A 14,284-nucleotide genomic window follows, 5' to 3' on the forward strand; every position below is an offset into this window, starting at 1 on the left:
TGATTTAATCTGTCTATCTTGTTATGGGGGTGTCAGTAAACTTCTGTAATGACAGAGTTAATAAAAAAAAAATACATTGTGACCACAGAGCAACATATGCAGCCTTTAAAACTACGTGCTTATTTTAACAAACTATAGGGAACCGTCAACCCAGCTGGATTTAGGGATTTAGGGATTCTGGACTTCCAGACCACCACACCCAACAGCGTCCATAAGGTTCTTTGCTTTTTAAATGATGCAGCCAGAAAGTGATGCTGAGTTTCCTTGATTTTACTTAATTGAAAACCTCTGGAATATAATCAAGAAGAAGACAAGTTATACAAAAGCAGCCAACATGCTAAGATGCATGAAATCTGTGATTAAAAAACAGGGTTATTCCACCAAACATTGATTTCTGAACCATTAAAACTTTATAAATATAAATACCGTATTTTTCGGACTATAAGGCGCACCGTATTATAAGACGCACTATCAAAGAACGCCTATTTTCTGCTATTTTTCCATACATAGGGCGCATCGCATTATAAGGCGCGTTAAGTGACACTAGAAAGGGTGCCTATATCAAAGTGAACAGGGGTGGCGCCATGTTTCCCTTCCCCCACCGGGGGTGGTCGCTTGCCGGTGGAGCGTCTCAGTATATATAAATCTAGCTCTTTCAAAGTCAAACGAGTGCTGGATATTAATCTACACAGATTCCTCTCCTGAAAACTGTTTATTTGGGTGAGTAACGTGCTTCAGTTATTTACAGTAAGCTTAGATTTCCAGATGTCCACTAAGGCTTGCTGCACCAGCGTTAGCATAGCTATCCGCTAGCATGCTAGCTAGTCACCTAAACTAGTAAAGTTAACCCAAACTTAAACGACAGCGTTACACTGAGTAATCCTGCGTGTTCTGGTAAGACAGTGAGATATTAGCTAGCGATTCGTCCCCCCTAGCTTGTTTTAACACTGTAAACAAGCAGATTACAGGCTGATAAAACTCACCTCTGAGAGAGTTAGCGCTTAGCATCTAGCTAATGCTAGCCAGGCAAAGCAGCACAGACTTACAGGCCGATAACTCACCTCTGAACGGTGAACGCTTAGCGATTAGCATCTAACTCTAATAATACTGCTCCAGCAGTATTAAAAGTGCTAAATTTAGAAAATACTGATCTCTGAACAGTGAAAAAGCTAGCTAGCTAAGCGGTTAGCATCTAGCTAATGCTATTGCTGCTCTGCACGGAGTGTGTGTTTACTGCTCCTTACACCTGACGGGTAAAATTTAGATAATACTGATCTCTGAACAGTGAATAAGCTAGCTAATGCTATTTGCTGCTCCAGCCTCGGAGCTGCACGGCTCTGGACTCTGTATAGCACTGAAACTCTGTATAACGCTGCACGGAGTGTGTGTTTACTGCTCCTTACAACCTGACGGGTAAAATTTAGATAATACTGATCTCTGAACAGTGAATAAGCTAGCTAATGCTATTTGCTGCTCCAGCCTCGGAGCTGCACGGCTCTGGACTCTGTATAGCACTGAAACTCTGTATAACGCTGCACGGAGTGTGTGTTTACTGCTCCTTACAACCTGACGAGTAAAATTTAGATAATACTGATCTCAGTGAATAAGCTAGCTAGCTTAGCGGTTAGCATCTAGCTAATGCTATTGCTGCTCAGCCTCGGAGCTGCACGGCTCTGGACTCTGTATAGCACTGAAACTCTCTATAACGCTGCACGGAGTGTGTGTTTACTGCTCCTTACAACCTGACGAGTAAAATCCATACAAAAGGCGCACCGTATTATAAGACGCACTGTCAATTTTTGTGAAAATTAAAAGTTTTTAAGTGCGCCTTATAGTCCGAAAAATACGGTAACTTGTTTCCTTTGCATTATTTGAGGTCTGAAAGCTCTGCATCTTTTTTGTTATTTCGGCCATTTCTCATTTTCTGCAAATAAATGCTCTAAATGACAATATTATGATTTGGAATTTGGGAGAAATGCTGGATGTAGTTTCTAGAATAAAATAACAACTGATTCAGAAACTGAAGTGGCCTCTAAATTTCTTTCTATGATAATTTATACAAATCCATCTTTTTTCATCCTACCATTAGAAATTGAAAAGACAAAATAAAACACTCATAAAATGTAGATTTTTTTTGATGAAGTTATCTTCATCAAAACACTATCTATGAGATGGGTGAGTGACGACATGAGCTGGTGTGCTGTTGTGGGGTGAATGTGGGGGTTGGGTGGGTGCTTCTTCATAATTATCTGCTGGCAGGAGCACTCCTGGCCTCGTTTTAAAATGAAAAACTCTTCAAATCTACATGAACCACATGAATCACACAAGACAGCAAATTCCACCGCCTGTATTTTGTAGAAAGATTTTCTAAATGTGGTTTTACATACCAATTCAATTGGTGTGCCTCAGTAGATTCCACTGCTCCAGGATCAGAACGTGACATGCAAGCAATTTTGCAAGCTTTTTTTTTTTAAATGGGGAACACACAGTTTACAAACTCTAACACCAACTACTATACAGTATATACTTACAATAATGAGGAAGATGAAATAGATGAAGTTGTAAAAGGAATGCGCATCCATGACATAGTACATGATATCCACCCATCCCTCCAAAGTGATGACCTAAAACAATAAAGAAAAGAAAGAAGGAGAGGAGGGTCAGGTTTTAAACATGTTTAAATTAATTTTTCTTTCATGTATATTTCAAGTATAGTTTTTCAACCATCAATTATCCATTTTTTAATATCTATCATTATATTTTTATAAAACAAGTTTTATTTGGGCAATAAAGGTTGGCAAAAATAAAGGGCTAAAAATAAAGGGCAACAATAGGGTTGGGTGTTATAACGTTAATACTGAATCTCCAATGGAGTATTTAGTTTATGCAAATTGTAATGTGTGAAATTTCTGCTCTGTGTTTGTCTAGTACACAGTAAAGATTCCTTATTGATTTATGTACATTTAATAGAGCCACAGGGTGAGGGCAGTGTGGGAACTCACATATAGGTGATGTCAATGCGGTGATACCATTTTTGCCAGAGTAGCACCAGTTTTTAATCTCATCTTAACACTTAGAAGTTGGACTTGAGCACATTCTAAGAAGAACCACATGTTATCATGTCTAAAAGAGAAGGCATATGCAAGGATAATGACAACCACTGTGAGCTAGTGACCTAACTAATTACTAGAAATCATTATAAATAAAAAGCCAAAATTCAGCTGCTCTTATACTATTTATTTTCAGAAATACAATATTATGGAAAAAAGATTGCATGATTGCTTCTTGCTTTGGGTTGTGCAGCTTTTTCTTTTGTGACAAGCCACCACCAACCCAGAGAATCATGGGACATATACAAGGCATCAAAAGTATACATCCTGTTTTCCTTCACAAATAGAGGTGAAGGTATCCTAGCAGGCAGCAATTTATACAAAAATTCAGTTTAGACATTAATCTAGTCTTCCTGCCTTTAAATGCTGTGTGCACAGTGTTCACTTAATTTCTGACTCTTTGAACAGAATGAACTTTGTATTTAATCATTTTTCCATTTTAAAATAATGAGTGATTTGCATGTAAATGTAGAACCATCTGGTTGACTTGTGCAGCTTACAAAACTCTCTGTACCAGTAATACCTTTCGCAATATTTTGAAATGATATGTCTGTATAAAAAGTGAATGCTGCCATGCATAATAAACTATATATTTTTGAGTGTATATAGTTAATATGGGGACAGACAATCCCAAGTTCTGTTACTATGAAACCTCATGCAGTTGCATTAATTAAACAGAGGTCAAAATTCCACTAATGCAGGCGGGAGAACCAGTGGGTGTAATCAAAGGGCGGAGGACATGTAAGTTCATTTAATCTAAAGCCAATCACACAAGTCTTAAGGTTAGCCACGCAGGCTTTACAAGCCAAAAGGAGCAATACATGTTGGATAATGTAGAGGAGTTAATAATTATAATTTAATTTAAAATGCAGATGAATTAAAGTAAATAAAAGTCTCCAAAAATTAATTAATACTTAAGTAAAAATACAAAAAAATCTGTCTATTTAAGTAGAGTATATTTACGTCATTACTGTTTACTGAGTACTTATAGTACTGATTACTACTTCTACAAACATCTATATATTTATATAGGGTGCATTTGGCATTGTTTATACCATTAAGAAACATAAAAAAGTTTGTATTCAATGTGTGTTTCAAATATCTGGAAAAAAATCGAAATAAATTAAATTAGAGCAGAGAGCATCGTTACAATCCTTCTGTTTACTCTTCACATCTGATTAATATATTGTGAAAATCGAATCGTGAACAGAGTGTATCAATACACACCCTAATGGATATTGGCAGCACTTTAGGAACACTGACCAACTGCATGAATATAGTGCTGAAAAGTTCGAATTAAAAACGAATTGTTCTAATCAAAGATCATTTTAAATACTGAACTAGTACTAAATGTTGTCATCAGTGATAAAATATCTGTGCCATGTTGTCCAGAGCTGCAAGCATCACTGTGTGATTTACGCAGAAAACAAATGACTTTCCTTTTTCCACAGACAGTCATTATTATAGGCTGGTGTCTTGTATCTTAGTGTTCCTTGTACTGCCCAGAGATGAAGGTTATCTTGGGCTGCTATAGATCATTGGAACAACACCAGCCAATCAGATTAATCTGGAGAATGACAAATGTCATGCTTTAGCCAATAAGATTACTCAGGACATGATGAATCACTTTCACTTGGGCAACCCAGAAACCCTGAAACATGATAAATATCTTTGCCACAACCAATCTGATTAGTGGCAAACATGACAAATACTTGATTTCCTGCAATAGGGGTGTTGCTTATTGATGCAAATTGATTTACTCACACTGCTGCCACCAGCAACTGCTCACTTCATTTCCCTACAATAAAAGGAAGTGTCTCTTGGCTCAAGTAAAGATATGTGGGAGAGACGAGGATGAGCACTGCCGACGACGGCTGCCAGGCTGAATTTCACACTCAGCAAAAAGAGAAATAACCTTAATAAATAGCATGAGGCAGAGTAAAGAGGGTCAGTTTTACTTATAAATCATTTTTTCAGCACTCTTGCCACCACTGCAAGCCTAGAATATACCACACCCACTGGTTCTTAAGAGCTAAAAATCCTGCAGTATGTTGGCTGGCACATAGTTTAAATGAATCACTACAACAGTAATACACATTAAATAACATTACAATACAATAATATTGAAACGTTGGACACAGACTACCTGATGGGTGATGTGGCAAAAATATATAAAATATCCCAAGGACAGAGATGGGAACTAGTATTATGTCCCGTGACTTTTGCCATGTCCCGTGGAAGCTAAAGAATTGCACACTGACCTATGGGATATATGTGTGGGGTCTCCTGCAGTCAATGTGTATGTCACTTTTCTGTTTGCATGGACAACCCTAGCCAAATGCTGCCGGTCACAATTATTACAAACCACTGCGCTGTCCACTGTGGGTGGTAATTAGTTCTATAAAATTATATGCTATGTATTACTGGTTCTGCACAGCCTCAGAAATGGAATATACCATTCATCTAACATCCACTATAAGGCTTCACTCAAACTCCAGTGATCAGTCTCACTCACAAGATAACATCTTGCAAGTTACACAGATGTGAGTGTTCCCAAGCCATCTTCTGAGCTAACACTTTTTGCATAAGCAATCTGCATACTGTTATCCCATTTCTTTGATAAAAAAAAACTCTTTAAAGGCTAAGCACTACCTAAAGGACCTCCCTGAATATTTCTTATTATTTTAGCTTCTAAAAATGTAAATTTAAAATCAAATCAATCACATACAGTGAGTCCAAGAAGTATTTGATCCCTTGCTGATTTTCTTCGTTGGCCCACTAATAAAGACATGATCATTCTATACTTTTAATGGTAGATGTATTCTTACATGGAGAGACAGAATATTAAAAAGAAAATCCAGAAAATAAATCTAAGGAATATATATTAATTGATTTGTATTTCATGGAGTGAAATAAGTATTTGATCCCTTAGTATTCATTAGCAGTTCTGGCTTTTACAGACCAGTTAGACACTCCCAATCAACTTGTTACCTGACCTGAAGCCACCTGTTCTCACTAATCACTTGTGTGAAAAACACCTGTCCACAGAATCAGACAGATCACACAGATTTCAAGTCTCCAACATGGGTAAAACCAAAGAGCTGTCACAGGACCTCAGAGTCAGAATTGTTGACCTTCACAAAGCTGGAATGGGCTACAAAAAGATTAGTAAGGTGTTGGATGTGAAAGTAACAACTATTGGTGCAATTATCAGAAAGTTTAAAGAGTATAACATGACAATCAACAGACCTCGGCCCGGTGCTCCAAAGAAGATTTCGCCTCGTGGGGTGGCAATGATGCTGAGAACGGTCAGAAATCGTCCTGCAACCACTCGGCAGGAGTTAGCAAATGACCTGAAGGCAGCTGGGACCACAGTTTGCAAGGAAACAATTGGCAACACTTTGCGCAACAATGGATTCACATCCTGCAGTGCCCGAAAGGTACCCCTGCTGAAGAGAGCACATGTGGAGGCGCGCCTCAAGTATGCCAATGATCATTTGAAAGATGAACCAAGTTATTGGGAGAAGGTTTTGTGGTCAGACGAGACCAAAATTGAACTTTTTGGCCTCAACTCCACCCGCCATGTGTGGAGGAAGAAAAATGCTGCCTATGACCCCAAGAACACTGTGCCCACCGTCAAGCATGGAGGTGGAAGCATAATGTTTTGGGGGTGTTTCTCTGCCAAGGGTACAGGGCTACTTCACCGCATCACTGGGAAGATGGATGGAGCCATGTACCGCACAATCCTGAGGGACAACCTCCTCCCCTCTGCCAGGGATCTGAAAATGGGCCGTGGCTGGGTCTTCCAACATGATAACGACCCTAAACATACAGCAAAGGCAACAAAGGATTGGCTCAAGAAAAATCACATTAAGGTCATGGAGTGGCCCAGCCAGTCGCCAGACCTCAATCCGATCGAAAATCTATGGAGGGAGCTGAAGGTCAGAGTTGCCAAGCGACAGCCCACCAACCTTCATGATTTAGAGAGGATCTGCAAAGAAGAGTGGGCCAAAATTCCCCCTGGTGTGTGTGCTAAACTTGTGGTTAACTACAACAAACGTCTCACCGCTGTGCTTGCAAACAAAGGCTTTGCCACTAAGTATTGAGTGTGTTTGGCAAGAGGGATCAAATACTTATTTTCCTCATTGAAATACAAATTAATTAAAATATATTCTTTAAAATTATATTCTGGATTTTTGTCTTGATATTCTGTCTCTCCATGTTAGAATATATCTACCATTAAAAGTGCAGAAGGATAGTGTCTTTATTAGTGGGCAAACAAAGAAAATCAGCAAGGGATCAAATACTTCTTGGACTCACTGTATTCATTTTCCTTTCAAATTAATAAATTATGTAAATTGACAGAAAAGTCGCTACGGAAATTCCAGAAAGATGTCAACTGATGTCACTGGGGCACACAGAATAGCACCGCTGTCAAACACCATTAGCTATGGCAGACTTGGGACTGATTGTAGGGGAGACTGTACAGGTTAATAACAATATCTAGTCTTGTGCAGATTGTATTAGAATCTGACTCTTTCAAAGACCTGCAAAGTAACAAAACAGACAACGATATTATTAGTTCCTGACATTTTAGTTAAACCACATGCACAGAAGCGAAGCAGAATATAAACCTATCACATATCTAGGTGAGCTAGTCAGGCATCTATGTTAGCTGACTAAGGCTAACGTAATAGTAAAGTAAATAATGAAGATTTTAACTTGAGCAGTGAGCTATTCAAGGCACCTGTTAGCTAGTATAGTTTAGATTGTGAATGTCAAATTTAAAACAATTCTCAATCAGTAGAATCATAGAATCATCATTAGACTCTTAATTTTAGAAACAGTTCATAATTATCTCAGAGTTACCATCAGGGTTACAAAGTTACTACATCAGGCCTTACTGTCACATACTGTTAAATATTAAGAACACACTTTATTGTGAAGCTGAACTTTGCCTTGTATTCAGCAGCTTGTGACAAACCCAAGTGTGTCTGTGTTTAGTGTATTAATGTGCAAATTTCTAATAAAAGCATGAAATCTCCAGCATTTAGCTTACATTTTGTTTTTAGTTTTAGTCATTTAATTACTACAGTATATAAATAGTAATGTCAAATTTCGTTCATTTTCATCACCAAAATAAATATCACACACAATTTCAGCAAGGTGGATTTCCAGAACTGCAGGGATATGCTGATACTTTTTGAAATCACACACCTGAAAGATGGCAATCCAGGCATATCCTATGTTGTCGAAGTTGATGGCTCCATTGTGTGGATTGTGCTCGCTCGCCCTGCAGTTGTTGTAATAGGCATTCCAATTGACACACCCACTATGGGTGGCCTCTTTAGGGGTGTGGTCAGTGATATTATCTGCACTGAGCTGGCAGTAGACTCCTCCCACTCTGCGCGGCGGGACGCTGGAGCAGCGCAGCATTCCGTTTTCCCGATTGGTCGAGCAGATGAAGGGGAAGTCGTCAGAGTCGTCGGGCCTGTAGTAAGGGCTGAGTGACTGAGTAAAATTGTACATCCTTCAAGAAATGAAGGGAGGGGGAGAGAGTGAGAGAGAGAGAGGAGGTATAAGAGAGAGAGAGAGAGAGAGATTAATAATCTAACTCCTTTTAAGCTCTTTACTTATTAGCTTTAACTGCACAATTTACTTTCTGCCTTGCTTTCAGTGTATTTCAGAGATGCATTTATAAGATATTCATCGCACAGCGTTCCTCGGCCTGAAGCCGACGCAATTAAGGTGAGCTTTACTGCTGGTAGGAGAACTGAGAAGAAGAGCGCTAGAGTGATAAAAAAATTCTCTTAAGAGAATGTGATAGAAAGTGGCAGGAAACCTCCCTGAGCAATATGCTCGATCCTCAAAAGCACTGATATTATGTGGCTTCAAGAAGAGGCTCTGTGGCCCCAAACAGTGTCCTGCTCATCTTTCTCACAAACTCTCTCAACATTCATTCTCAGACTAGCACACACACACACACACACACACACACACACACATATACACACAAGGTAATATGGGAGAGAAGTGACAAGTGGTTTGGTTCACTCTTAGTCATTCTTTGACCATATAACTTCCAATCCAAGTGCTGTAAACTCTTAGGGGCGGTTTCCCAGACAGGGTTTAATTTAAGCTAGGACTAGGCCTTAATCTGGAATAGTTAATCATGTCTTTAAAAAGGGCTTTCTGAAACACAGATTAACCACTGATTACTAACACCTGAACTAAAGTAATCTATCTTAATTCAAACCCACCTGTGTTAGTCTGAATTAGCTGGGGCACAGTTGCCTATAAAACATGGAATGGACCCAGAAATGCCTAAAACAACATTGAACTGCAGAGGCAAATACAAGTAAAACCATGGCTGCAGAGAAGAGGGTTCGATCAAAAAACTATACTGAGCATGAGAAAACTTTGTTGAAGCAAATAGTTTCAAGATACCTGGTTATTGAAGATAAACAACACACATCATCTGCAGAATCAAAGAAAAGGAATGCCTGGAAATCAATTTACAATGAATTCAATGCAAATGAACACACATCTACAAGAACATTACAACAACTCCAGGTATGAATAAATGGCTTTATTATGTTTCTCTTTTGTGAAACTTGACGTTGAGAATAGTTATTTAATACAGGTGTTGTGGAAAAATATAAAAATAAGCCTAAAAAAGACTGCTGCTGAAGCCCGAAGAGAGAGGTTTAAGACAGGTGGGGGACCTGCACATAAAGATCCTGACCAGGTGGATGAGTTGCTGACAGGAATAATGGAGAGTCAGCAACCTTTGGAGAATATACCAGATGATGACCATATAGACAGTTCAGATGATGGATCTCAGGCACCTACTTTAGGTAAATTCATTAATTTAATCAATTCATTTCATTCAATGCCTTTTATTTCTAAAGTTTAAACATGTATTTGTGTCAGTGCCATGTAATCTGCAATTATCTGAATTGTTGTGGTTTCAAGGAGAAGACCATGTGGGCAGAACTGAAGTGGAGCTGCAAAGCAGTTTACCCTCCACATCCTCAACAAGTGTAGCAGTGCCTGCCAGTAGGCCTACTGGTCAGTACAACAAAAGACTCAGTATTCATGAAAGGTTGTCAATTGAATTTCATGAACATAAGTTAAAGTATCTTAGAGAGGAGCATGAAATGAAAATGAAGATCCTGCAAGTAGACCTGGAAACGAAGATAAAGGAGAGAGATGCTCAAATGTCTCAAATGCCACAGCAGTACATAAATCTATAAAATAAATAATTATGTTGTGTTGGATATATTATTTCTATGACCCACCACACAAAATGTACACATTTACTTTAAAAATAAAACGTATTAAGTCATTACATGTGAAATGTACATGATTTGAACAGAACATAAAGAAAATGGATAATGTTGAAAATATCTACTTAAAGTGACACAGTGCAAAAGCATCTCTGTACGCAAGTCCTTCTCTGGCATCTGTTGTAAATGGTGGTGCAACCGGATTGTCATCCTCTTCAACTGGAGGATCAGGGCATCCATGCTGTTTCAGGTAGTTGTGTAGAACACCTGTCGCAATGATAACAATGCAGCATCTTCTTGGTTTGAACCTGAGTGTTTTTCGAAGGCACTGAAAACGACTCTTCCAAATGCCAAACATGTGCTCTACTAGACCCCTAGTGCGCATATGAGCCTGGTTGTAGCGCCACTGCTCAGCTGTTGTTGGATGCAAGTATGGTGTAAACAAAAAATTCTTCTGGGCGTAGTCACTGTCACCAAGCAAAATATTTTTTATACATTGTGAAACGATCTCGAAAACTAATGTCATCAAAATGTTGAAATGGGTCACTTTTGTCAGCAAGAACATGTCTAGCTGGTGGTACTCTTTGGTCTTCATTGACATAGTCCAAGTAATCCATGTGTCTTCTTTGACAAACAACTTTAATCTGAAGTTGAACCTACCTCCTGTCAGGTTTTATTTAAGCCTCAATTTACTCCTGCATTAGCACTAATCTACCTTCAAGAAATCAGATTAGATAATTCAGAATTACACTAACTGCAGGACTATTTAAAGCCATGACTGAGAAAGCAGATTTCTCTTAGTCTGAGTTAAAAGGCCATTTTAGTCTAGGACTAGGCTTAATCTCTGTCTGGGAAACCGCCCCTTAATGTCATTAATTTAAATCTCATCTTTTTGGCTCCACAGAATTTCCAACATGAACTGCCTTTTTAAAGACTTGCTACAACATCTCAACAAGACTCAAGTCAGAACTTGATAATCAAAACTTTAATTTTGTTTCTTTTGAGACATTCAGACATGGACATGCTTGTGTGCTTCAGATAATTGTCCTGCTGCCTAACCCAGCTGTGCTTAAGCTTTAGGTCACAAACTGATGGGTAAACATTCTCCTTCAGGAATTTCTGATAGAGAACAGAAATTATGATTCAATCAAGCATGAACTGCTGCAGATCGTGAAGAAAATCCCATAAATTACAGGACCTGTCTTTTCCAAATGTTCTATATTTGACTCTTTAGTCTACATTCTGAAATAATAATTGCTTTAAATATCAATCCAAGTGGGTAATAAGCGAGGTCTTGATTAGGTTATTTTCTTCCCTCATTCAATTTAAGTTCCAGCTGATATTGATCTGATCTGATCTTAAAGAAGATGTGCTGCAAATGAATACTAACAGTTTATACAATGAGTTGTCATGTGTATAACAGCAGCTGCTGTACAGAAAAATGTAAATGGCAAATTCTATTCTTTACTGCTGTTGTTATTATAATTATTCAATAGCACAGAAGACAACCGCACCCCTCTGGACCTTATCAAAATTTCCTTTTCAGAAGATGCTGTGAAAGTCCTCTTTAGGAATATGTAAACTAAACTGGGTCTTCTTTGCAGCATTTAAAATAAAATGTTAAAAAGGAATCTGTTGCCTCTTCCTTTCCTACACTACACAATTTACAAACTGACAGGCGTAGGGGATGCAGACTAATGGCCCATTAGCTTTGACAGTGGAAAGGGGAACTCTCACCTGTGCATTCACACCTACCTTATAAATATTCAATGTGCAAGCCAATGGCTTTCAACAAAGTAGTGCTACTTCAGAGTTGCGGCAAGTTACAAGTAAAATCACAAAAAATCCATGTGTACAAAGTTCAGAGGTCAAAAGTCTTAGCTAGAAATTGTACCAGAACTTCTGAAAAGAGTTATTATGTGAAGTTTATGTTTAGAGTAGTTAGTTAAAAAGAAATTAATAACATAAATCTTGCATAAAAGCATGCGTAAGGGCACATTAGGAACATATTATTTGAGGTAGGTGTAATTTTTTGTCAAAGCATATCAGAATACCATAGATGTCAGTATCAAAATAGCCTCAGACAATGTGGCTTTAAGGCCTAATCCCTTTTCACCCCTTGGCCCTCTCTTTCTGTTTTGGGTGTGCATGCCTAATGGTAGGATGCCCTGATTCTTGTTAGGCTGGAGGGTTGGGGAAGTGTTAGGACTACATGACGTTTTAAACAGAGGGCTATGAGAATCACTGGCAAGATGGCGGCACAAGCAAACAAAAAAAGAAAAACAGAAACGTGAGCATTTTTCTTGTTCAAAATTTACAATAACCATTATATTACCATAGTTTAATGTGTATTTGTAATATTTGTATGGCTTTTTTCTTTATTATAAGCATTAAACAATGACTAGTAGTTAGTTTCAGTAGCTAGCTAGCTAGTTAACTTTCTCATTCTACTTTAAATGGTACCATAGATAGCAGAGGCTGCAGCATTTAAGGTGCAACAGAAGAATAAAATAAAAGTCTAATAAATATAAAGTGGAATGAAAATGATTGTGGTTTTCACAGTTTAATTATTTAAACAGTATGTAATTTAGTCTCATTATGTAATTCTACAACTGCAAACCTACCAAGACATGGCCACCCACTCAAAATGACCAACTGACCGATTAAGGTTAGCACTGTTCAGAGAAGCAGCCAAGAGGCCCATGGTCACTCTGGAGGAGCTGCAGAAATCCACAGCTGGCTAGTATTGATAGTGATGACAGTGGGGTGAATATTTGTGCACGACAAACTTTTCACATTTTGTTTGAATAAATATTTGTATGAAACTATGTATAATTCTCGTTTCACACCACAATTATGTGCTACTTTGTTTTGGTCTATCAATTAAAATATCTATAAAACACACTTAAGGTTGCGGTTGTAGGGTGATAAAATGCAAACCACTGTACATATTCACTACCACTATATATTTAATGGCCATTTTCACTGGATATTATGAAAAGAGACTGACCTTAGTGCATAGTACTGCACATTAGGCACAGTCCATCCAAAAACATTATGTTGCATGACCACCTTAATGTTCTAGGTGCTAAAATGTATAACATTAGCTTATGCCCCTAAGGAGGACATTTTCACAGATAAGCTTGCCCTTGGACATTTATGAGGTTCTACTCTCTGAATGTCACTGTGCTACGTCTTGCACAGCTTGCTGTTCAGTTATGCAGACAAGGTAATTACTCGTAATGTGGAGGTTTCTGTCCTGGATTCATAGCTGTTTATCGCTTGCCAAAGCTTTATTTATATTCAATTTATACTTTAATCTAATGAGCACCACTGCGTCAGACCTGCCAAAACAGTCAGAAAAGTTTCGGTAGGAGTTTTAAAAGTTTAAAGATCCAGCTGATGTGGAAATATATTGATTGTAAGTCATACAAGGGCACCTGCCTCGTACGAATGCATGCATATGTGAGAACGTGCAATTACGTTGTATTATGTTGTTTTGTCTGCATTAATATAAATGTATGCCAAGCGCATCTACTTACGTCCTCACGTTGTCATCTAGGAAACAGCGGTTCCTGAGTAGCCCCGCCCACAGCTGTACACCAACAATCCCGAAGATAAAGAATACAAAGAAACATAGCAGCAAAACATTCCCCAGCATGGGCAATGTATCCAAAAGCAAGGTCACCAAGATGCGCATACCTAAAACAATAAAAAACACACAATAAAAAAAGTTAATAAGTTTATTAGGAAAGACATTTCACACACAAATATGAAGAGACATACATATATGTAATGCTGAATACAACTGGAACTGCATCTGCTTGTGACTATGCATGCCACAAAATGACAGATTCTAAACAGCATCATATAATTAAAAAATAT

The 14,284-nt window shown here is 38.2% G+C and overlaps 1 protein-coding gene across 2 annotated transcripts in view; it reads right to left on the reverse strand.

Annotated features, from left to right (window-relative positions):
• The window catches only part of cacna1hb (calcium channel, voltage-dependent, T type, alpha 1H subunit b), a 173,800-nt gene that overhangs the window by 85,788 nt on the left and 73,728 nt on the right, over positions 1-14,284 (reverse strand). For both annotated transcript variants that reach the window (XM_049470121.1, XM_022674890.2), the window contains exons 6-8: positions 13,942-14,101; positions 8,328-8,640; positions 2,532-2,624 (exon numbers count right to left, since the gene is read on the reverse strand). In XM_049470121.1, the coding sequence (XP_049326078.1) occupies positions 2,532-2,624; positions 8,328-8,640; positions 13,942-14,101 (566 nt within the window). The remainder of the gene's footprint in view (positions 1-2,531; positions 2,625-8,327; positions 8,641-13,941; positions 14,102-14,284) is intronic.

Source organism: Astyanax mexicanus, chromosome 21 (genome assembly GCF_023375975.1).
Source record: "Astyanax mexicanus isolate ESR-SI-001 chromosome 21, AstMex3_surface, whole genome shotgun sequence".
Classification (NCBI taxonomy): Eukaryota; Metazoa; Chordata; class Actinopteri; order Characiformes; family Acestrorhamphidae; genus Astyanax; species Astyanax mexicanus.